The sequence below is a fragment of the Anabrus simplex genome, chromosome 11 (genome assembly GCF_040414725.1).
Source record: "Anabrus simplex isolate iqAnaSimp1 chromosome 11, ASM4041472v1, whole genome shotgun sequence".
NCBI classification, from domain to species: domain Eukaryota; kingdom Metazoa; phylum Arthropoda; class Insecta; order Orthoptera; family Tettigoniidae; genus Anabrus; species Anabrus simplex.
In genome coordinates this window covers 38,215,937-38,240,649 of record NC_090275.1, presented here as the reverse complement: position 1 = coordinate 38,240,649, position 24,713 = coordinate 38,215,937, and the positions used below count along the sequence as shown (strand labels likewise).

Here is a 24,713-nt window from a genome sequence, read left to right as displayed (position 1 = left end):
GCCGTGCACGTCGATGCTATGGCGTGAGTGGAAGACGGGCTGGAGGTGTGCGTGCCGGTAGTCCGACTGCTAGTAACCGGTTGGCAACAGTTCGTGTTGACAGTTCTGGGCTAACAAACCCTCTTATCTGTGCTGTGGTAGCTGAACGATCTGCCACTGCTGCCCTTACAATACGACGATCTTGGCGGACGTCTGTGCTGCGTGGATCAGCATCGTTGCACAACTGACGCAGCACGTCCAACTTGTGTGGCAATTTTCCGAAAGGACCATCCCGCCACTCGGAAGGCCACAGTTTGACCCCTGTCAATCTCGCTCAGTTGGCTGTAGGAAGCACGAATGTGTTTGCCTCACACGTTTACATCACACTGAGTCTTATGGCTGTAAACATTCCCTATTAAAGGGTACATACAGATGGCGCTCTGGCAGCTATGTCACTACGTTGTCTGCTGGCGAACGACGTTGAAACCATTATCATTACATCTACTATCCCCCCCAGGTGGCACCTGCCGTCATCGGATCAAAATCGATGCCGTCTTTCCAGGTGTACTATTTTTTCCGGCAGTATAATTGCAATAACAACGGATTCCCGAGTCCCTTACAATGAAACGTTTTGTAATTAACATCCTTAAATTACCATTACACAGTACAGAAAGCTTTCGAAAAACGGCATCACTCCACATCCACTAGATGGCAGCGAGCGTTGTTAACTTGGCGACTTCGTCACTAAATCTAGCGACTTTTGATCGTTAAAATCGACTGGCGACTTCTTCACATTCATACAATGTAATCTTTAAATTTTGGGTTTTAGGAAATCATTTTATCAAATGTTTTGTCCACTTGAAAAACAAATATTGTGTTTATTTTATTCGTCTTTAGTATCTAGCACTGCCTTCGACACAGAAATAAAGGCACTTCCCCGATTACAAAACTAAGCTGTTATTGTAGTAACGAATGCTCTCAGGAATTGGTTTAAGCTAATAGTGTATTTTGTTGTATGTACGAAGGTTGACCAAAAAGTAAGGTTACAAAGCCTGCAGTGAAACGTGTACGTTTTATTTCACACAACCAATACAGCCAACTGATGGTACATACAGTACATTAGGTTATTTTTCAACGTAGTCTCCATATCGGTTTAGGCACTTGTCGCTTCGTGGGATGAGTTTGAATATTCCCTCCCGATAAAATTCCTGTCCTTACGTTATCGCAAAGTGTTTCACCTCCTCGCCATATCCCGTAACGTGATCCTCCTGTTATCCTGAATCAGCTCCTCCATGCGAGCTGTGTTCAAATCTATTGACGCCGTGCTGGGTCGGCCACTGTGATCCTCGTCGGTGACCTTTTCTCTACCGGCCGTAAACTCTCGACACCGTTCTGTGACATGCTGACGACTGACAATTTGTTAATTTATTTATTCTTCTTAAATTAATATACACTGAGTGGCCAAAAGTCACGGGAAGGGGTGTCGTATTAGAAAACGTGCCGTGTATGATCCCTGAGCATTGCGGCTAGCTGCGGCGTAGCTGAGCAGTCTGACGCAGACACCAGTATCGTAAAGTTGGCAACACGTCGCGAGTTAACCGACTTTGAACGTGGGATGATCATCGGCGAACGGCGAATGGGTCATAGCATTGCGGAGATTACACGTGAACTCGGGTTTCCGAGATCAACAGTGCCGAGGGTGGATCTTAAATATCGCAGAGAGAATGTTATCACCCTCGTAAACCGCCGCACGGGAAGGCCATAGGTGTTTAACGAACGGATATCACGTCGCCTCCGCAGTACCATACTGGGCGCTCGACGGGTTACTGTGAGTTAGAACACCGCCCAGTTGAATGTTGGGAGTCAGGAATCCATTTCTACCAGTACTGTAATGAGCCAACTGCGCCGCGTGGGCTTCACCAGCCGACGACCAACTCGTATCCCTTTGCTGACACCTCGACACGGAGATCGACTTGCATGGGCCCGCGACCATGCAACAGTGGCGGCGTGTAGTACGGCCCGATGAATCCCGGTTCCAGTTGTATTGAGCTGATGGGCGCGTGAGAGTGTGGTGTATGCCCCATGAAGCTATGGATCCCGCGTGTCAACAAGGTTGTGTCCAGGCGGGAGGTGGCTCAGTTCTGGTCTGGGTGGCGTTCTCATGGTCGCAATTAGGCCCCATTGTCCAACTGAAGGGAGCGCTGACAGGTGCACGTTAAGTGGGCATTCCTTCAGACCATCTGCATCCCTTTCTGGCCCTAGAGTACCCTGATTGAGATGCCTTGTTTCAACAGGACAATGCGCCATGTCACTGTTCTGTGGTGGCACGCAGGTGGTTAGAGAAGCACTCCAGTGAAGTTACGACCATGGATTGGCCCTTCAGATTCCCCGATCTTAATCCAGTCGAGCATTTACGGGATGCTGTCTGTGCTGGTGTACGCTCCATGAACCCCGCACCAACTACTCAAGACCAATTGTGAGTAGCAGTGCAAGATGCGTGGGTCCAGATCCATCCAGAACTATTCCAACTCCTGGTAGAGTCGATGCTTCGCCGTATTACTTCAGTTTCGAGGGCTCGCGGGGGAGCATCTCGTTATTAACATCACATTCAGTGTCTTCCCATGACTTTTGGCCACTCAGTGTACATTTCAGTGTATTTTGCTGTGTTGAACTATCTTTCATGGAGAATGGAAGCTTATGAACCAACTGGGCTTCAATGTAGTGTTATGTGAGAAAGACGTGGGTCACCACTGTGCTTCGGTACGCATGACGTCACGAACTTCCCCTCCTTTCCTCACTGAACAGCTCCTGCCCCTTCCCTTAGCGCCGAGCAGGCTGGCTCCGAAGGTATTTCGCTCCGAGTTGACGATATATGGACTATAACATTATGTCTCATGTGTATGCATATTGCACAGTTTACATGGTATATTTTTACTGTTATAAATGTAGTATTTGACTGGCTTAAGTTAACGTTATACCGTGTTTTGTTTCAGCTTCGGACTTGGACTCGATCCGCGCGCTCTTCAATGAGAAGGAAAAGGAGCTTTCTCTGGCCGTGGCCAAGGTGGAAGAGCTGACCCGCCAACTGGAGGAGCTGAAGAGGGGTAGGGGGGCCAATCGCGACCAAACGACCCAGCCATCCCCGGCAGCCCTCGAGTTGGACAAACTGCGACGTGAACTAATGGTGAGTGCTTATAACTTAGAATTGCATCTTTAACTTATATTAAGGATCACACCAGAGTGCAAAATCGCTGGGGGGGGGGGGGGGGGAAGGTAGGATCCTCTAAGGTTCCTCCCCACTAAAATTGCCCGAGGGGGATGGGGGAAGAGATTCCTTCATTATAAGACGAGGAAAATTTAGAACGCATATGTTACTGAAATTTATGTATTTCACTGTGCATATTTCCATAAAATACATCAGCACTAATACACATAATGTAAAAATAATAGAATGACTGCCAGATCTTGAGCAATAAGCAACGTAGCAGTGGCAATTTCGCACCCGCAGCCTAATGTTCATGTTTCGCTCTGGTAAGTCCTTCTGAAACTCCGGCAAAAGTATAACTAACTTGAAGCAACTCATAAGACCTGCCACCAGCTGTGCCTAAGAAAGAGAGATATGAGTGCATAGACTTCTGAGACTACTATAATCTATCAGTTTCATGGTCCGTATTGATAATTTAGCACACAAGTATGAAAGATGAGTTTTCCATCTAATCAATACTTTATTTTACAAAGTGTTTAGAATTATTTACATGAAAAAAACAGTACCGGTTTCAACCTGTAAATAGGTCATCAGCTGTTGATGAACCTGCTTAATAGCAATTGTACATAAACAAACAAATTAATTTTTAGTAATGTTTATCATTTTTGTTTATAACAACATAATTCAGAGGAAAAGATTTAAAATTTACATTACCGAGCTCGATAGCTGCAGTCGCTTAAGTGCGGCCGGTATCCAGTAATCGGGAGATAGTGGGTTCGAGCCCCACTGTCGGCAGCCCTGAAGATGGTTTTCCGTGGTTTCCCATTTTCACACCAGGCAAAGGCCGGGGCTGTACCTTAATGAAGGCCATTGCCGCTTCCTTCCAATTCCTAGGCCTTTCCTATCCCATCGTCGCCGTATGACATCTGTGTCGGTGCGACGTAAAGCAAATAGAAAAAAAATACATTTTTCTTGGGTAGGGGTTAATTTACTTACAGAGGAATTATATACCCCTTCATCCAGCATTCCTTTCTGATTTTGCGTCCTGGATCATACAGCTTAGAGTGAGGAGCAATGCAATTCACATCCATGCTGATTGATTTGTGAGCCACGCTCAGTACTGGATATAGCATCATCATAAAGAGCAAGACCCTCATGATGAGCAGGCATGGGACGATGGCCACCGTACTTCTGGATGGATACAGATTAAAGAATGTTGATACCTACTGTAGAAAGCAGGATAACATCCGACAACTGAAGTGTGGTGGCGATTGTTGTTTTTGAAGGAACTGGCATGATTCTCTATTAACATTCATCAAAGGGGAAAGTGGCAGAGATCTGAGACTTTGAAAATGAAGCTTTCGGCAAAAGAAAGGCATGGGCCAAGAAAAAGACTCCCTAATCCTCGCAAACCTAATACTGTCCGGGCAAGAAGCGAACAAGAGTTGACCAAGGGAGGTCTGTTACTGACCCATGCTCCAAAGTTCAAAGCATCTGCTCCCCCTTTCAGTCGCCTCTGTGTAAGGCAGGGGATACCGTGGATGGATTATACGACTCCCACCCACGGGAGTTGGGGGGAGACAACCAATGTATGGCAGAGATAGGTCGGACAGCATTTTTTATACTTTGGACTTAAGTTGTGTAGGAAACTGGCAATTGCAAAGAACTCCACTCCACTCCTGTTTATACTAATGAAAGGAAAATACGGTAGAAATCCGACCCTTCGAAGAATGATAGTATCGACAAAAGAAAGGGAAAGGGTCACAAAGAACGTGAAACTGAAAGACGCCCTAGACCTCGCAAATGTAATGCCGTCGATGTTGGAAGAGAACAAGATTTTATTAAGGAAGGTCGGATAGGCAAAATGAAAGCGAGAACCCTGGCACAAGTGGCAGCAATGCCAGAGTGAGACTCAGCTTGAGGATCTGAGGGTGCAAAACCACGCTTCCAAGTTGAGAGCAGTGAATAAAATTATTTGAGAATATCATCATCATCATCATCATCATCATCTTTTCCCCTTATCTTGCCTGGACAGGGCATTTATGGCACTTCTCCACCTTCCACCAATCCCAGTCCAGGCATCTTCTTCTTCTACTTCTTTATTATTGAATCGATCCACATTGTTCTAGGTCTCCCTCTCGCTCAACTTCATCTCCATAATCTGTTTTGGTATTCTTTTCTCCTCCGTCCTCTTTACATGTCCAATCAATTGTCACATTTAGGTTTCCCATACCAATCTCCTTTCTAACATCTTTATTTCTCAATCTGTCTTTCTGTGTCTTTGCACCATACTTCTTAGGTATTTCATTCCACTAGCCTGAATTCTACTCTCTTCCCTACTTGTCATTGCCCACATCTCAGCCACATAAGTCAATATGGGTGCATAATACATTTTGTACATTATCTCTTTCAGACAAGGTTTCTCGTAGAATGCATTGCCCTGTTGCACCCTCTTGCTGATCTCCATGTCCAGCCTTGTATTCTGCATTAATTTACTCCTTAGCTATTTGAGACTCAAGAATTTCAAGGCTTTGACCACCAATTATTAAGATATGCTACTTCATGTCACAATAAATAAAATAAGATCCAGGAACAGTTTAATTCGAAAATTGTTGATTCACTTACAGGTATTTATTCTATTACATAGTTTAGTAATCCAGAAGAACTCAGATTGATGAGAATAGACCCTGTCTACTTGAAGAGAGCAGTGTATGAAGATGTGGACATATAATTTCATTTCATCTGTCAGTCATTAATCATTGCCACAGAGGAGTGCAACAGGCTTTGGCAGCTGGCGCAATTTCTATCCTTCCCACTAGATAGCAGCTTCATTCGTTCTATTCCTGACACTGTCAGATAATTGAGAACAAGCTATGGATTTTCATTTTCGAAATGAAACAAATATTTTTAATATCATCCTCTTCATAGACTGTGACCTCCATATCTCTCTGTCTTGTGCCCTCTTCTTTACCTCTACATGGTCTTCCTTTCCTGTCCAATAGCTGGTATCTCTTCGTTCCCCCTCATTGTTTCCTTTTGACCATTCCTTTCATTGCTATTCGTAATAAGGAATCATGTCGCAGATTGTCTACTATCCAAATTTGCTTTCCTTTTTTTTAAATCACAGCTAGCATGCATTTCTCTTCTACCACTTTTCAGCACTGCCGCATTCATTGTTCCATCCTTCCAGCTCACTCCTTCTGTTCTCCAAATTCACATCTTGAATGCCTCTATTCTTCCTCCCTCAGCTTCGGTGTTTCTTTATTATTATTGTATACATAATTTGTCATGTTTGAGGAAGTACAGAACAAAATTTCATTTCTACCTTTTCCACTGCTTAAAATGTAGAAACTATAATGTTGTCTGTGATTTTAATTAATATCTGTATGAAAAGGCATAAGTACTATTTAAACCCCCAAGCTGTAATTCCTATGTATATTACACGTCTCTACTGTAGCAGTGCTCATTAGAATACTTGTCATGAAAATCAAAGACTGCAGTTAGCTATCACTTCCTGTGTGGATCTGTGGTAGAGGTGAACAACCATCCTTACTGAAACTAATCAATCAATCAATCAATCAATAAATAAATCAATCAATCAATCAATCAATCAGCGCTGATCTGTCCACGTGGCAGATTCCCTATCTCTTGTTTAGCTAATCTTTTCTTAAATAATTGCAAAGAATCTGGAAATGTATTGAACATTTCCCTCGCTAAATTTTTATTCCAATCCGTAACTCCTCTTCCTATAAATGAATATTTGCTCCAATTTTTCCCCTTGAATTCCAACTTTATCTTCATATTTTGATCTTTCCTCACCACTCAAACTTATTCGTCTACTAATGTCATTCCACGCCATCTCTCCACTGACAGCTCAGCTCCTTTCTCCCAAGTTTTTCAAGCCCGAACTTTGCAACATTTTTGTAACACCACTGTTTTATTGGAAATTACCCAGAATAAATCAAGCTGCTTTTCTTTGGATTTTTTTGGATTTTTTCCAGTTCTCGAATCAAGTAATCCTGGTGAGGGTTCCATACTCTAGAACCATACTCTAGTTGGCGTTTTACCAGAGACTTATATGCCCTTTCCTGTACATCCTTACTACAACCCCTAAATACCCTCATAATCATGTGCAGAGATCTGTACCTTTTATTTACAATCCCATTTATGTGATAACCCCAATGAAGGTCTTTCCTTAAATTAACACCTAGGTACTTACAGTAATCCCCATGAGAAACTTTCACCCCATCAATGCAGTAATTAAAACTGAGAGGACTTTTCCTCTTTATGAAACTCACAACCTTACTTTCAACCCTGTTTTATCATTATGCCATTGCCTGCTGTCCATCTCACGACATTGTCGAGTTCTTTTTGCAGTAGTTCACAATCTTGTTACTTATTTATTACTCTATACAGTATAACATCATCTGCAAAAAGTCTTATCTCTGATTCCAGTTCTTTGCCCATAATTTATATACCGGGATGTAAGACAATATAAAGGTTCAATAATACTGCCTTGAGGAATTCGCCTATTAATGATTACAGGATCAGATAATGCTTCACCTACTCTAATTCTCTTCTATTTTCTAGATATATTAGCCACCCATTCATTCACTCTTTTCTCAAGTGCAATTGCACTCATTTTTGCCTGTAGTCTAAAAAAACAAAAAAACAAAAAAGTTCATTTCCTTCAAATAATGAAGATACCAGCAAAAGAAAGGGAAGGACATGAAGATGAACTTTGTATGAATTTGTTTAGTAAAATCAAATATTTTAGAACAAGGAACTCTAGTCCAAAAAATAATCTTTAAATATATTTTAAGACCACGTCAGTATTCATTTGATGTACTTAAATCATGCATAATATGTGGGAGGAACATCACTTTTAGACTAGTGTACTAGGTTTCAGATTGTTGGTTTCTTTTATTTCAGTACCGAAATAAGCTGAACGAACAGCAGAATGCAAGAATATGCCAACAGCGGGAGGCATTAACGCAACGGCAGGAGGAGATGAGCAACATCGACAAACGAATCTCCGAACTGCAAGACCGGCTGCACCGCAAGAGGTTGCTGAACCAACAGTTGGCCAACCAGATCACCGCAGCGAGTAACAAGGCGAATGCTCAGCAGCAGCTCAGGTACTTCCACTACTGCATCCTATCTGTACCAAATCTAAGTAACTATTTTCTTTTCTCTTTTTAATAATTGTCATCCTGAGGAATTCTCTTTCATGACTAGCTTATCCCTTAATCCTGCATTCTCAAGTAATGCCTTTAAGAAAATCTGTCTTCATCTTATCATAAAAGTAAGAGAGAAAGAGCGAGAATGTTGTGGGTTTGGGTGTGTTAACCTCCCGGATCCAAGTGCCTGAGTCCATGATGATGGACGGTTTGTGATCTTTGTTTATTTGTGTGGCCATCTTTCATCAAGGAGTTGGTTCTTGCCAAAGATAATTATGCAGGTAAATTTGTTTCTTTGTTCACTGCAATGACTGCAAGTTGTGTGTTATATGGTTTGTGATGATGATACCAGCAAAAGAAAGGGAAGGACATGAAGATGAACTTTGTATGAATTTGTTTAGTAAAATCAAATATTTTAGAACAAGGAACTCTAGTCCAAAAAATAATCTTTAAATATATTTTAAGACCACGTCAGTATTCATTTGATGTACTTAAATCATGCATAATATGTGGGAGGAACATCACTTTTAGACTAGTGTACTAGGTTTCAGATTGTTGGTTTCTTTTATTTCAGTACCGAAATACTGTACTTGACTTATTTCCTCCATCTCCTAAGAGGAGCATAGGGCATCAATGAGCTTCTGCCACCGGACTCTGTTCTGTGCCATCATCCTGATCTCGATCCAAGTCTTCCCTCCTTTCTCCATACATTCCACATTCCAATTCTCGTGTCTGATTTCATGCTAAAGGTCAAATCCATTTCATCCATCTGACTTCTATTCATTAATGTTTCTGTAATCTCGGGTGCGTAGGTTATTGGCCTTCAGCACCCAAAGCCTGCTGAACTAAGTAGCCAGAACTACTGATTTTCTGGTGGGGGTTTCTTCCCTTCGCCTTTGAAGTTCCCACTTCTGACTACAAGGCAGCAGTTCCTGTTCTATTTTACCCAAATAGGAGGGTTGCCTCTTCCATCAGTTCCACTGTTTTGAAGTCCCTCTTTTCTGCCGTTAAGGTCTTCACCGTAACCTTGGCAAGGGACCCTACATGGGGCTACCAGCTGGGTCAGCTGGACCAAGGTTCTTGTAGAGAGGTGTTACTCCTCTGTCACTCTCCCTTTGTCTTGACTTGTGACAGGCAGAGCCTCGCTTCCCAAACACTGAGCTCAGGTTGGTGGGGTTGATTATGGCATAGGGAGAAGTCAAATCCTTGTGTTGACACATAGCCTATTCCTGTCGAATAATACCGAAGGCTTAACATCCCTGTTTCACAGACAGAACACCATCGATGTATGTGGACTAAAAAAAAGTTTGCAATTTAATCTAGGCTTTTTTAGCACACAGTATAGAGATTAAGAATTGCATACCACCACTTCTCCTACCCTGACAACCACTGTTCAAATATTTTTCCATCCACAGGACTCAAACCGGCTAACCGTAGTGTTAGACTCTAAAGACTTGATCTCTTAATCACGGCCACCAGGTGGGCTCAATCCTAGTTTTTCTCAACCGTTTATGAGCTTGTTTCATCCGGGGTGTTGACATTCATTAAGGAGCCATCCTGGCAGATCCTCAGTCTTGTTGTGGGAAGTGTAGAATAAGACCCCCCTGTATTTCTCTTTCTTCCCTTTTTATATTCCTGTTTTTCTCTATATCAAATTATACTTCATATCCATCTCATATAAATCCAGACCAAACGCATGGTGTTTTTACTCTGCACTATTGCAATAGGGGATGCACACGCATAGTTCTTGACCTTGCAAGCAGCCTGCACGTGTTCGACCTAGCAGGCATGAGTCGCCAGTCTGAATCTCGGCTGTTAATATGGTGAGACAGCTATCATTTTTGTATGTAGAAGTTCTGGTTTCATCTTAACGGTTGTGTGAACAGTCATAACTCTTGCTATTGGTGTGCAGAAAAACCTAATGGTGTTTATGAAGTCCCTCATTGGTGTTTGGTGTGCTGTTAGTGCAAGACAAATAATTGGGACTATTTTTTTTGAGATGACAGTAAATGCAGAGATGTACCAAGATGACATTTTCATGCCGTTCTTCCATCAGTTAATGGAAGAAGAAAAATTGCCCCTGTTCATAGAGCAGAAGATTCCCTTCTTCCACTCTCGGAAGTGTTTGCAGACAGTATGATCAGTGCTGGTCTATTTCCCCCTCGTTCTCCAGATCTAACAGTGTGTGCTTTTTACTTGTGGGGTAAACTGAAAGAAAAAGTGTATCAAACAAATCCTCACACACTGGAGAAACTGAAAGGAAACATAACGAATGAAATCAGAAACATTACAGTGGCAGAACTCACTTGCGTTAGTCAGAATGTGGTTACCAGATACAATGCCTGTATAACCCTGGAAGAACGACACTTCCAGTACCTTTTAAAAGGTAAGATTTCATTTAAGATTGTATACTAACGCAGGACGGCCGCCTGTGACGTAAATTCGGCTGACTCAGCTGGCGTAGCGCAGAGTATAAACACCAGGCATTCATTCTAGGTTGATATGAGGGACCCTGTAGTTCAGTAAATTTGTGTTACATATATGTGTGCCTGCAGTATATTTAATTATAGATGTATAGAAATCTTTAACTTGAAACTTTAAAATAGATATGTTTTTTTTATTCAGTTCAACTTTTTTTAAATCAATTATGTGATGCTTCTCAGGTCAGCAGCTTCTGCCACGACAGGCCAGCAGCACCCATCGTATGGAGGGCAGGGTCCGACGGGTAAACCCAAACCGCGCAGTGGGAATATAGCCGCAGTCGAGCCATACCACCATGTACCACTTCCAACTAATAGTGATCTAGACAAGCAGGCACAGCGAACTTATGGTGGGCAGAAGCCGGGAAGTGGATCTACGAATCAACCTCGTAATGATGGGTATGTTTCTGATTCACTGATCTTCCTTTTAGAAAGTCATTTTGTAGCTTTTTATAGGTAAATTCAATTACTATCAGTCAACACAATTTTAAGTACAATCCACTCTATAGGGACATATTATATGAAGGTCTGTCAGTATTGATCAAGTCTTACCTTTTGTAGTGAGGATGATGATGCCAATAGAAAATTATGCCAAAGGCTATTTTAGTATACTCAAGTGTTTCAGTTGGAAAAAAAATATTTACAGAAACCAACCTCTTAGTGTTCAGTAGTTAGGATCACCTTCCTTATGTTCCCGGCATGCTATTTCATTAGCTGACTGTCTCCTCTTCATTAGTCGTGACTTCACATATGGCTGTGGGTTAAACACACCCATTTGAGGTCCATGCTACTTATGAAGATAAGTCTGCTTGATCTTGCAATCAACAGCCTATTTCTCTTTTCATTGTGGATGACATTCCTTGTGCTACTGTTGAGATATTGTTTGAACAGTCTTGGTTAAAGGTATCAGCTCCACTGAATTTCCTTTGTACCTGTGTGCTTTCTATAATTTATCTATCTCCTCTTGTTTAAAATGTGGAAAAACTTATGTATATCGCCAACTATCTCATCACTATAGTGAATCTCCAAAGTAGAAGTGGAAGGCCAATTATTATTTTAGTAGTACCTTTGAACAACCGATGATTTTTGTCATTGTCATTTTCATTCTGGCTCGAACTAGTACTTGGATGGGATACTTTTTCCACTTTTTGATTCAATCTTCATTCTTTTACTTAACTTAATGAACTTAATTGAGTACTTGCTATTAGATTCACAAATTTTTCTGTATCCGGCTTCTTTCTAATTCCCTCATTTTTGATTTTTGTTTCCTCTTTATTTAATCTTTCTTATTTATGATGAACTTAATTTCTGTATCTGCCCCTTCCCTCCTGATGGTCACTGTTCATTGTTCATTTGCATTGTTCAGTATTATTACAAGACATTTCTTTTTTCTCTATCAAATCTTTGACCCTGTGATAAATTTGTTTCCCTGCTTGTGTTCCAGTTATCAGAAGCAGCTTCCAGACCACAAACACCAGATATTACAACAAGATCGAGTAGGCTCGACTCAGGATGACTTCCATACTAAGCTGGCTGGTAACCAAGGGAACAACCACAATAGCAATGCTACGACGAAGACGAAAGACAAGGAAGATATGTACCTGCCAGAGTTTGGTGGAAGCAAGTCAGACCCCAAGTATCAGACCCTACCTTACAACACGAAGTTCACGGTTAATTTCATGTCGGCTGGGAACAAGGCCGGCTCTGAGAAAAAGGCAGACACCATCGAAGATGCTAGGAGGAATAACGACAACAGCGAGATGGCCAAGAACAACATCAACAATATTAACAACTTGAACAATAACATAATTAACCCTAATCAGCAACAGCAGCAGCAGCAGCAGCATCTGATGACTGTGCATAGTATACCTATACCAGCGCTGTCAGGGGTGAGCAAGGGTCTAGCAACGGGACTATCGAATCAGAACCAGGGAGACCAACAGACAGGATATCAGCAGCACACAGGGAACAACAAGGTGCCACCAAACTCTGCAGCATCTCACATGCTGGGACATCTTGGACCAAGGTGGGCTAATTTCTTGTTTTATGTTTGAGATTAATCAGATGTGACATACAATGATTATTTAGATGGTAAAATAACAGGATTGATACCTCTTAACATGCATTCGCTGGGCTGAGTGGCACAGACGGTTGAACTACTCTTTGGTGAAGATGAACATTTTGCAGAAATCAGCAAAGAATTTAAGAATAGTCCCTCTTGCTCTTATCATTAAACCAATGACAGAGACTCAAAGTGATTTTTGTTTTCTCGAAAATATTTAATGGTAGGTTTGTAATTAGTTTGCATCACATTGGACTGAACATTCCATAATTTTTGCTTTAATTGCATTCAGAAGTTCTATTTATATATTTATGAACCTTAAGAGCACTGTTCAATAATGGTTTAGCACTACACTTAAGTAATCTTTTTTTATTTATTTCAAACTATTTACTCCCTCATAGGCCTAGTTGATTAACATTTCTTGTTTTCAGTACTTTTTGTAATCATGACAAGCTGTAAATGAGATGGGAACGTTTTGAAATGAATACAGTAATAAAATCTCATTTTGAAGTTGGAAGTAAGGAGGAAAATAACAGATGGGGCACACTACACAGTTGGAAATAATAAATCAGGCTAACTGGCACACTAGTTGGGGAAGGTTTGCCATCCCTGTTGTGGTGCAAAGACAAAACAATTTTCCATTGCAAAATATCCTTGTTCTTTAGGATCATCATCATCATCATCATCATCATCATCATCATCATCCTAAACCATCTCCAGTTTCCCGGGTGTGGTATATGAGCCTCCTCCATCTCATCCTGTCCTTGTACCATTCTTCCTCCACCAACTTGTCCCAATCATGACCTCTCAGCAGTACATTGTGTTGCTAACTAAATCTATCCATTTCCTTCGTGGCCTTCCCATGGGTCGTCTTCCTTCTACTTTTCTGTCAAATTCCTTCCTTGCAGTTCTGTTTACTGGATATTTATTATAATTAAAATAATGATTCAGAATTGGGGCTTTTTTTGTCTATAGGTTCCTATACTTCTGACATTTATTTTTCTAGGCCTTTTGGACTGTCACATCCCACCTACACAAACCCAGCTCTCCAACCAGGACTGACACGTGGTCAGCCAGTGGGTGGATCTTCGTCTACAACTTCCTCTACATCATCATTGGCTACCAACAGTAGTAGTGCTAGCTCGTCAAGTAATCATCAGGTAAGACCAATTTTTATTTTGTGTAAATTTATCATCAAGTAACTAATGGTTAGTGAATGAGAAGGGACCGCCTAGCTGTGGCATGCTTGGTTCGCCCAAAAGGACACTCGTTTGATTCCCTGCCAGAAAGTCGAAAAATTTAAGAAACAATATTTCCACTTCTGCAGCAGCACATGTTCACTCAACCTCCACCACAAATGAAAACCTGGTTAACTCCTGGGGGCAAAGATGGCCAGGCATAGAGGAAAACACTCTCTCCCACATAGTACCCAAGTTACGTGGGTAGTGGAAGGGGAGTGAGGGAGCAGGTTTTACAATAAAATTGATCACAAGAAGTTGGGGATTTCAGATTGTGTGGATTGTGGAGAGTGTATGTATGGTGGGGAGGGTAGAAAAGCATGGTCAGAAAATTATCATTCATGTTAGATTTCTTCCCTTCCTACTAGATTATGATCAGGAGGGTTCAAAAGCAGTTGTGTTTAAGTGAAATTTTCTGTTCCAGTAGTTACAATATTTTTGTGAAATAATCATCAAGCAGCCAGTTGTACATCAGGCTGTTTTATTTATGTCAGTCTTTACTTCTCATGTTTTCTTAATATATATCTATGCTGAAATTAAGACATACTGCTTTTGCTCTAATTTCTTTTCTCGCACATTCTCATCAAGTCTGTCAGTGCAGAAGGCTTGGTTTCTCACTGCCCCAGTGACTTAAGTGAGGTTGTTTCTGTATAACCCAACAGTTCAACTCTTATCTCTTAAGTTCTTCCATGAGTTTGAATATCATTTTAACCTCATTTAGAGTTTTTAGTCTTTTTAACAAAGTTGGACACAAGTGAAGTGGCTCTCATGGTTCATATTTACTACAACACACAGTTCACTATCCATTCAAAATAGTATTAATTGTGTGAAAAGAGAATGACAGTATAATTACAATATTTTTACCACCCATTTGCTTATAATTTTTTGTCCATTGACTGTGTCTCGTTTTATGTGCAATAGTCAAATGCATGCTAATCATACTGGATAGTGGCTGGTCCAATGAGAAGTCAGCATGAAAGGAATAATTATAGGACTGTTGGTTTTGAAACAGCGAACATATCAAAATGCAAAAGTAATAAGCTTAAACTTGAACATAATAAGCTGTATACTGATATTTTAAAAAAATGGTAGCCTAAGAGAAATCAGCTGCATCACATCAGAATTTTAGTACATGTTCTGCAGATCTATGTTCTACACAAAAGAGTCTGTGGGACTTTTCTTCCATCTGTGGGGAAAAGTAAAAGGAGTTGACGCTGTCAGGCTCCGCCGTCTCCCATGTGATGTTATACACCACCATATTTCACAGATTCTGTTTACAGACTTCAACTTTTAGACATATGATATCAGAAATTTAAGTTTTAAAAGAGGGATTCCTCCTAAAAGCAAAACTGTCTAATAATAATAATAATAATAATAATAATAATAATAATAATAATAATAATAATAATAATAATATAACATTTAAAAGAAACGTGTCAGTCTATAAATATGTTCATCTCAAAACAATTCTTTTCACATTTTTTTACAGTTTTCTTCACCAACTTTGACATAAAGCAAAATAACATATTATCTATGCTGTAAACTGACATCAGAGAATTTTTTTCAGCTACTACACACAAATGTTCTAATCTATGTGTTGTATACTTGTTGGTTATAGGTATCTCTGTATGCATGCATGCCAACTCTTTCTAACCAGCATGTCTCTCGTCTCCACCCTCACAGATCGCTCTTGCCTCCCACCCCTCTAACTCTGGCTAACATGGTGAGTGGGAGCACTAAACACTAATATTAACCGTTCCCATTTGTGGCAATTTTCAAAGAATATGAATAGGGCTGCCATTTTTATATATTATTTCAGTAGGGGTTTTTATGCATTATCTTTTGATGTTTTGATGCAAAATATACAGTGATTGTTTTCCTTAAATGGTGATTTGCTTATTTGATTCTGTTAGTACAAATCCTAAATTATTTTTTTATTCCAAGAGACTAGGTAAAGGCTTACTGCTGACCCTTCGTTTGCACCTTTTGTTGTATATAGCAGGATTGGTAAAATGAAGACCACATGTTTGTCTGTAATGTAGTATTTCTCACATTAGGCAGTGTACTTTTCAAAATTTCTGAATATTTTTTGCAGTTATGAAAATATTTTTTTAATGTAGATTGATATTTTAGTCCTAATCATTTGAGTAAGTTTATTTACTAATAATAGATTCTATAATCCTGTTAGAAACCTGTGAGTAGTGTGGCTCCAACGTCAGTTCAACATCAGAAGCCATCGCCCATCTATCAAACGTCGTCAACCAAGATCCACCCAGTCCAGCCTCAAACTCTTAGCTCTACTCCACAGGTAAGTTCAATGATTCATCTTATACAGATTGAACAGAATATGAGTTTCCAAGCCAAGGTCTGCATGGGTCTATATTCGTAGCTGTATGACAACACAAGCCCACATTTTACAAATGAAATGGCGTACGGCTTTTGGTGCCGGGTGTGTCCGAGGACAAGTTTGGCTTGCCAAATGCAGGGCTTTTTGATTTGACGCCCGTAGGCAACCTTCGCGTCCTGGTGAGCATGAAATGATGATGAAGACAACACATACACCCAACCCCCGTGCCAGTGAAATTAACTAATTATGGTTAAAATTCCCAACTCGGCCAGGAATCGAACCCGGGGCCCCTGTGACCAATGGCCAGCATGCTAACCATTTAGCCATCGAGTCGGACATTTTACCAATCAACAATGGGAAAGGACAAAAAACCTTTCACTCACCCTTGTCACTGCTTTCCTTCATTTTCCAAATATTTTTGGCATCGACTAATGAAATTATCTATCATTCTTCTTAATTCTCAGGGAAATTGAATTCATTACGTGTTGGATGATTGCCTTCAGTTCCTGTAAGGTGTGTGAATTTGCCCTGTACACACCATCTTTTACTGAACCCAAGAGGGGGTTAGATTGGGGAAGCAGACAAGCCAAATCTTGTTATTTTTAACTCTATCATAAAATACTTTCTCAATTGTCAATTGCTCACATTGAAACACGGAACTTCGGCTGTACGAGTCATCGCAGAGTTCTGATGATAAATGCAAAACCACATTCCTTCTCAGTTAGTCTTGGAAAGAAGGGTTGCAAAATTATTTGTGTATATCTAGCATTATTAGCTGTACCTTTTTTTTTTCTTTTTCTTTTTTTTAAATTTGGACCTATCATTCTTTCACAAGTAACTGCTCACCACACTCCTTTTTGATCATGAAAAGGTTCCTCACGCAAATTATTAGGTTTATCATAGCTCCATTATCAATAGTTTTGCATATTAAATAACCATGCACGTTAATAATACATTCATAGAATATAATCCTACATTGAGGATCACTAGCCAGCTCTGCAGTGTAGGGATAGTGTCTTACCCGGAGTTTCCAGATTTGATTCCCGGCCAGGTCAGCGATTTTTATCTGAATCTGAGGGTTGGTTTGAAGTCTACGCTTTCTATGGAATTTCAGTTGAGAAGCTATCTGACAATTAGTTAACAGACTCAGTCTAGAAATCCAAGGATAATGGCCAAGAGGACTCGTCATGCTGATCACATAATACCTCATAATCTGCAGGCCTTTGGAATGAGCAGGAAATTTTTCTTTAAATAATTTTCTGACAGCACTATCCCATTCTGTATACACATACGAATTGTAAACACAACATCACAGCTAGAATCAAACCCGCCACATGCACGGGCAACTTATATTCTGCTCATCGGTACATACTTACACAGAAATTTAAAACATTGCAAGGGAATATCTCATAAAATAGTAGTAGTCTATGTTGATAAACCTCTATTTGATAAAACTCAAGCTGGATAGGGAAAATATATATAAGAGCAACTTATCTAGACAAGGACGTGGATGTCTCCAATGAGCTTGTTATTCGCAGCTTCACCATGAGGCAGGCATCTCCACTCGTGAAGAGTGCATTCTCAAGAGATGTTAGTTATCCATGTCTAATCTACTGCTTACCTAGCTTTCCTCTTGTCCTACACTTCCCATATACATTAGGTTGCATCCAGAAGTAATTTTGTGTTAAGATCTTGATGTTCCTTAGTGTCACTTTTCTTTTCTTTGCCCTGGCATCTCCGAAAACCATAAAAATAGTTTGTGGGACACAAAACCATATTATTATTATTATTATTATTATTATTATTATTATTATTATTATTATTATTATTATTATTATTATTCTCCATTCCAAGAGTCTCAGCAAAAATGAATAGGATTGAAATTAATTTATTTATTTATTTATTTATTTATTTATTTATTTATTTATTTATTTATTTATTTATTTATTTATTTATTTATTTATTTATTTATTTATTTTTGCTATTGGCTTTACGTCGCACCGACACAGATAGGTCTTATGGCGATGATGTGACAGGAAAGGGCTAAGACTGGGAAGGAAGCGGCCGTGGCCTTAATTAAGGTACAACCCCAGCATTTACCTGGTGTGAAAATGGGAAACCACGGAAAACCATCTTCAGGGCTGCCGACAGTGGGGTTCGAACCCACTATCTCCAAAATACTGGATACTGGCCGTACTTAAGCGACTTCAAATATTTTTGGATGTGCCGACACCCCATTGTAATAATAGCTTAATACACTGTTCTGATTATCAAAGATGCAACACTGTTGTTCCTCAAGTACCCTCATCAAGTAATCTTATAAACTGTTTCGCTGTCCAACACTGAAAGATGTAATGCATGTGTCTACAGGGTATACTGCGAGATCTTCGAGGAGAACTATCCCCTCCACAAGGTACATCGACACCCCTTGGAACACCGGAAACAAGTCAGTCTGATAGCCGGACTAAACCGGCACTACCGCCTAAACCTGCCTTGCCTGTGAAGCCTACTCCTCCTCCAAGACAGACGCAGCACTTTGCTTCTGTCGAAATCCCCTCTGATGCTGTGGACTGTGCTCTGCATGTACTCAGGGGTAGCAACACAAGGTGAGTCAACTCGCTCTTACTGTAGAGTGTAATGGACAAAATGGTATCAGCAGAGATAGATCAAAATAGTAGTTCTACCAACTCTGACCTTGATAGAGAACAATGTTTAACATTTAGACCATGAAGGACATACTCTAATCAGGTCTACTGAGTCTAATTCTGGCAGAGAATGATGTTTGACCTTAGTGAATGACATCTCTAACATATAACCTGCTAGTTTTCCAGTCTGTCAAACCTAAAGTAGGATTAAGAAATACCTGGAAAAGAAAACATTTAATTAAGAACAGACATGTCTAAACCATTTTACCCTGGGGCCTGCTCCACGAACGAACTTGGTAACTTTTCAACTTTGCCCTTTTCAATTATTGCAAAGTGCAAGCCTTTTTCTCCCACCATTATCTAGGTATTACTTTTCAGTTTCCTCGCAAAGTGAGAAGTCTTTGCATAATACTCCATGATTTTAATGTTTCATTTTTTACGGTGAAGATGATGTAATTGTGGTACAGATAGTTTTAAAGTTTAGATTTTTTATAATGGGAAAGGAGGATAATTACAAGAAGCTGGCTGTGGTAGTAATTCTCAAGGAGAAACAAGACATCCTTTTTGTCAACTTTAAAAATAATGTTGAGAGAATGATGCCCATGTCTATCAACATAAACCTCTTTGTGCACAGTAGGAACAAAAAAATTAACGAGAATACCATCAATACACCCACACACAGACGGAAAGCCACCCTTCATTAGAAATTATTTCACTATATTATGTGGATTATCAGGCCAACGTACTATGTTAGGAAATGTTACATTTAATATAGCATCTACGACTTTAGTAACAGTTCTGCAAATAGCTGATTTCGTTGTCCCATGTATTGTGGCTACACCGTGCAGCTGGGCACCATTTCCTCACCAATGTAAGCATATTGAACTTGTTCTTTTTCCGAAAGGGATTGACTTCTTTTTGCTGCAGGTTTCAATAAATGACCAATCATTTTAAAAATATAGTCAACTTGTATTGGGTAACTCAAAAACACTTGCAAAGTTCCGTCGAAGTGGAGTTATGAAAATGAATCCTGTCTTTGTACATTCTCTTGTTGGATTCTTCATCACTATCCTCACTTGATGATCATAAAAGCTCTCATGGTAACATGTTTATATCACTAAATCAAATTCTACACCAAGAAACTGGTGTAGATACTTCTTAATTAACAGCTGAAAAGGGAATTGGCTCTTTGCAAGATTTCTGAAAATTTTTCACTTCATTTCTTTAAACTTTGCATTTCTGTACCGATGGAGGAACATAACAGGCTTGAAAAGTGAAAAGATTCCTAACTTCTCACTTTGCAAGACAAATCTGAAAAGTGATGGTGGAACATGCAAAGTGAAAAGTTGCAAAGTTTATTCTTAGAACAGGCCCCATGTCTGATTCTGATGGAGAACAAAGCTCGGCTTTCAATCTGTATGGGTCTACAGAGTCTGGAGAACATTTGAAGTTAGATTGTGAATGACATACTCTGAATAGATCTTTGGAAACAGTAGAAGAGCATTTCATTAGACTGTCAGAATACAAAGAACATCATGCATCTCTGGAAACAAACTAAGAACAAGGAAAAAGACTGCAGGCTATGAAGGTCTCCATTTTGATTACAAAAATTAACCAGTTCAACAATGAGTATACAACAGCTAGTAATAAATTAATAATGACCTAAGTGGCACAGCTGGTTAGTTATTGCACTTCAAGTAGCAGATTCATTCCTTGCTGAGAGTCGCATTTGAGGGTTCAGTGACATGGTTATCATCTTCTGATCAAGATGGCCACAGGTTGAATTCCAGTTAAAGCATGTTAGATTTTCTTTTATTAAATGAAGAGATCATATTTCTGTAGTTCAGATTTTCCTGTAGGTAGCCTATGCTCTTATTGTATTTTCTATGCCACAATGAAAAAATTATTCGTATTATGTCTTTCTGTGCATGTTTCAGAGGTATAACGCAGCCAGAGCACCTGCACTCCAAACAGAGCCATGTGCCTTCTATGCTGGACCCAGATGACTTGCCTCCTGTACCGCCTTGCCCCCCTCCACCTCCTCCAACCACGGAACCACCTCACGATGATTTGCCGGGGTCCACCAATGGAAGTTCCTCATCCATGGGCCAGCGTCGCACTCCAGGGAATGGGGCGACTAGCACAAGTACTGGAAGTACTAGCGACCCTCTTCCGATCATCAAAGCTCGCCCTCTGACCATCAAGAAACAGCCTGCATCGGAGCATCCCAAGCTCAAGACAGTAAACTTCAACAATGGTAGTTCCTCTAGTGGCAACTCTACAAATGGGAATGTGCACGTCAGCATAAATAGGAGGATAGAGATGCCGCCAGCCTTCTTGTTCCCGGAAACAGAAGCTCCACCAGCAGATCTCATTTCGTCATCTTCATCATCTGAGCCAGGTCTGCCTACAAGCGAAGAGGTTTCTACAGATCTAACGGGTGAGGGCGACAGCGATGAGAACAACAGGCTCCATAAACCAGAAGAGATGAAGACGGATGTGAATGCTGCTGTAGTCGACGTTCTCAACAGCATCAACATCAACCAGGAGCAGCAGCAGCAGCAACAGCAGCAACATTCAGGTATTGTCAAACATATACAACAAATGTCAGGACTGAAATCGTTTCAGAGTTAAAAATAACTAGGAACACTTTGAAAAGATAGGGACTACCCATATATAGCAGGTGACCAGTTGCCCCCATAGAATGTAGTTTTATGCCATCCACTGTTCATAGACTACCTGAAAAGATTGGTCCCTGTAGTTACGCAAGTAATACAAAATGAATGCTGAGGAAAATCTCAGTCAAGAACCATGGTGTTAGTAAATAAGCAGTGAGCTGTCTTCAGCTATTGTAAATTTTCCAGCAGGATGTTTACGTATTGCTAGGCATTTATTAATGATGTCTCACAATAATGTTCTGTCAGAATTAAATTGGGAGAATGAGCTTTATTTCCTCCGTCGAATATAGAATATCTTTCATCTTTAACCTTTTGACGAGTGCACCAAGCTACCACTACTCAGCCCGAAAACCTGCAGATTAAGAGATGTGTGGTCAGCACAATGAATCCTCTCGGCTTTCTAGACCAGGGCCCCTATCTCACAGTCGGATAGCTCCTCAATTCTAATCACGTAGGCTGAGTGAATCTCGAACCAGCCCTCAGATCCAGGTAAAAATCCCTGCCCTGGCCGAGAATCGAAATGGGGCCTCTGGGAAAGAGGTAGGCACGCTACCCCTACACCATGGGGCCAGCCTAAACAACTTCTGGGCAGTAAGAATTTTTTAAAAATTCAATAACCTTATTTATTACAACTTTGAGAGACTTTGAGAGACATGAAAACACATTTTGGATCGAGAAAACGCAGGCATTTCAGAACCTTTTTAATGTATGATACTGTTCAAAGCAAGGATGTATGCAGAGAGCAACCTCACAACTAGAACACTTTTAGCTTATTTCTTTCCTCTTCTGTCCTGATCAGGTAGTGTGTTTGCACACATAACATTGCCTGAGCAGTTTACACTTCTCTAATTCACTTTGTGGGAGTGGTGTCATAAAATGGCAACCTTCAAGGTGTAGCAGATCTTGTATCCCACCTCCAATCGGGTGTGCAATATTCCTTCCTTTTTTTTTTTTTTTTTTTTTTTTAGCAGTAAAATGTCCAGAAACTTCATAGCATCACTTGTAATTTACAAAAGAAAAAAATATTCATAGTTATATGTACAAAAACCAAAAGTATTTACAGCTACAAAGAGCACAAACAACTATCCACATCAGTGGCAATCATAACACTAGGCTGTAACCTATAGGCTAACGGCATGCTAAACTCTTACACTGTAGCGAGTATACGCATTCCTGTCAGAGACCACCACCATACGGAACTAGGATCTGTACAGCGACACAATTTGAATAACTCTAAAAGTTCCAAAAGCCACCACCAGATGTCATATTATGTCAGTAAGCTCTTAAGTTCTCAGTACTAGCCTAAAACGACAAATACCGTGCTCCATCATGTGGGACCAAACGACAAATGCTGTGCTCACTCTATTGACCGTCTTTTGGTGCACTCATCAACAGGTTAAACAATGGATGGAGTGTTCAGATTAACATGATGGGACGTTAGTATTTATCCTTACTATGGCTCTGTTCACAAAAAGGTCTAAATTATCCTTAATTTCTTATATTTATACACTTAAGAAAAGAGAGATTATTTATAGCTTCTTCCTTATCACTTGTGTTCATTCACAGAATCCATTCCAAGTTCATTTTAAGAAAAATCTTCCATTCGACTAACATTATATTACTCTCTTGACTTTTTTGCCTTTGCTTGATCTCCCAATAATGTTTTTGATTCCTTTCATGCCTCTGAAAATTAATGACATTTTTGTGTCTGCTAGATGATGCGGGATCGCAGCATATTGTGCGGCGGACTAAGAAGGGAAACCTCAAATCTTCAGGAGGAAAAGCTGTGGGACCTGGATCTCGACGAGTGAGCTTCGACCCCCTTGCTTTACTCTTAGATGCTTCTCTGGAAGGAGAACTGGAACTGGTGCGTAAGACAGCAGGTCAGGTGACCAACCCCAGTGCGGCCAACGACGAAGGCATCACAGCACTGCATAATGCCATCTGTGCCGGACACCTAGACATTGTCAAGTTCCTTGTAGAGTTTGGCTGTGATGTTAATGCTCAAGACAGTGATGGATGGTATGTAGAATGATAAAACAGTAGAATAATATCATGGGTTTAAAAGAAAAACACCTTATTTCTGAGAAAGAGGGGTTTGAAAGTCTTCAGTATTTCATTACCAACATCTCCTCTTGGATTATTTATCTAAAATTATGGAATGGGTTTGTTAGAGCATGTAGAATAGTGCTATTTAGCTGAAATTGTATACATGTATTTTACCTGAATTAAATCTTTTGAGGCTTAGCAAGAAGAAGCAAATTGGGAAATTCAGTAACCAAAATGATCTCGTACAACTTAATGGATATCGTGAGTGGAAAATATGTATGATGGAAGCAGAAGCTGTGTTAAAGTCGGAACTGAAAGAACTCGATGGTTTACGTTAACAAATTGTGTAAAGTAATGAAGTGCCCTCTTATCTCTACTATTTATAGTGGTGACGGATGATATAATACGACCATTGGGGAGAGAAGAATGAAAGCAGTGGCACATGATTTACTAATATGGGGAAACAGTGAGAGTGAAGTACAGGAACAGCAAAATGTATGGGAGGAAGTTGTGTTATGTTATGGAATGAAGTTCTCAGCCCAAAAGAGTGAAGTGCTGGTAACGACACGAAACAAGAACCGAACGTACAATGGAAAGGCATTAGGAGAGGACCAGTTGAAAAGAGCTGAAAGCTTTAAATACCTGGGAAGTGTAATTGAAAAAAATTGGAAGAAACCGGATGGAAATCAATGAAAGAGGAAGATGTGCAAATGGATTCAAAGAGTACAGGAGGAGTGATACAGAACAGGTATGTACCACAGAAATATAAAGGAATTATCTGCAAGACTTCTTTTGTGCCAATTTTGACATACGGATCAGAAAGGTGGGTGATGATGGCGAGGGATAAAGG

General features: G+C 40.3%; 2 protein-coding genes across 2 annotated transcripts in view; one reads left to right on the top strand and one right to left on the bottom strand.

Moving 5' to 3' along the window:
• LOC136883527 (uncharacterized) overlaps positions 1-24,713 on the bottom strand; it is a 483,493-nt gene that overhangs the window by 193,678 nt on the left and 265,102 nt on the right. The window lies entirely within an intron of this gene.
• Positions 1-24,713, top strand: part of ASPP (Ankyrin-repeat, SH3-domain, and Proline-rich-region containing Protein) — a 165,261-nt gene that overhangs the window by 134,349 nt on the left and 6,199 nt on the right. The window contains exons 3-11 of the mRNA XM_068229597.1: positions 2,973-3,163; positions 8,117-8,322; positions 11,028-11,247; positions 12,302-12,870; positions 13,913-14,066; positions 16,333-16,452; positions 18,862-19,097; positions 21,074-21,717; positions 23,530-23,836. Of these exons, the coding sequence (XP_068085698.1) occupies positions 2,973-3,163; positions 8,117-8,322; positions 11,028-11,247; positions 12,302-12,870; positions 13,913-14,066; positions 16,333-16,452; positions 18,862-19,097; positions 21,074-21,717; positions 23,530-23,836 (2,647 nt within the window). The remainder of the gene's footprint in view (positions 1-2,972; positions 3,164-8,116; positions 8,323-11,027; positions 11,248-12,301; positions 12,871-13,912; positions 14,067-16,332; positions 16,453-18,861; positions 19,098-21,073; positions 21,718-23,529; positions 23,837-24,713) is intronic.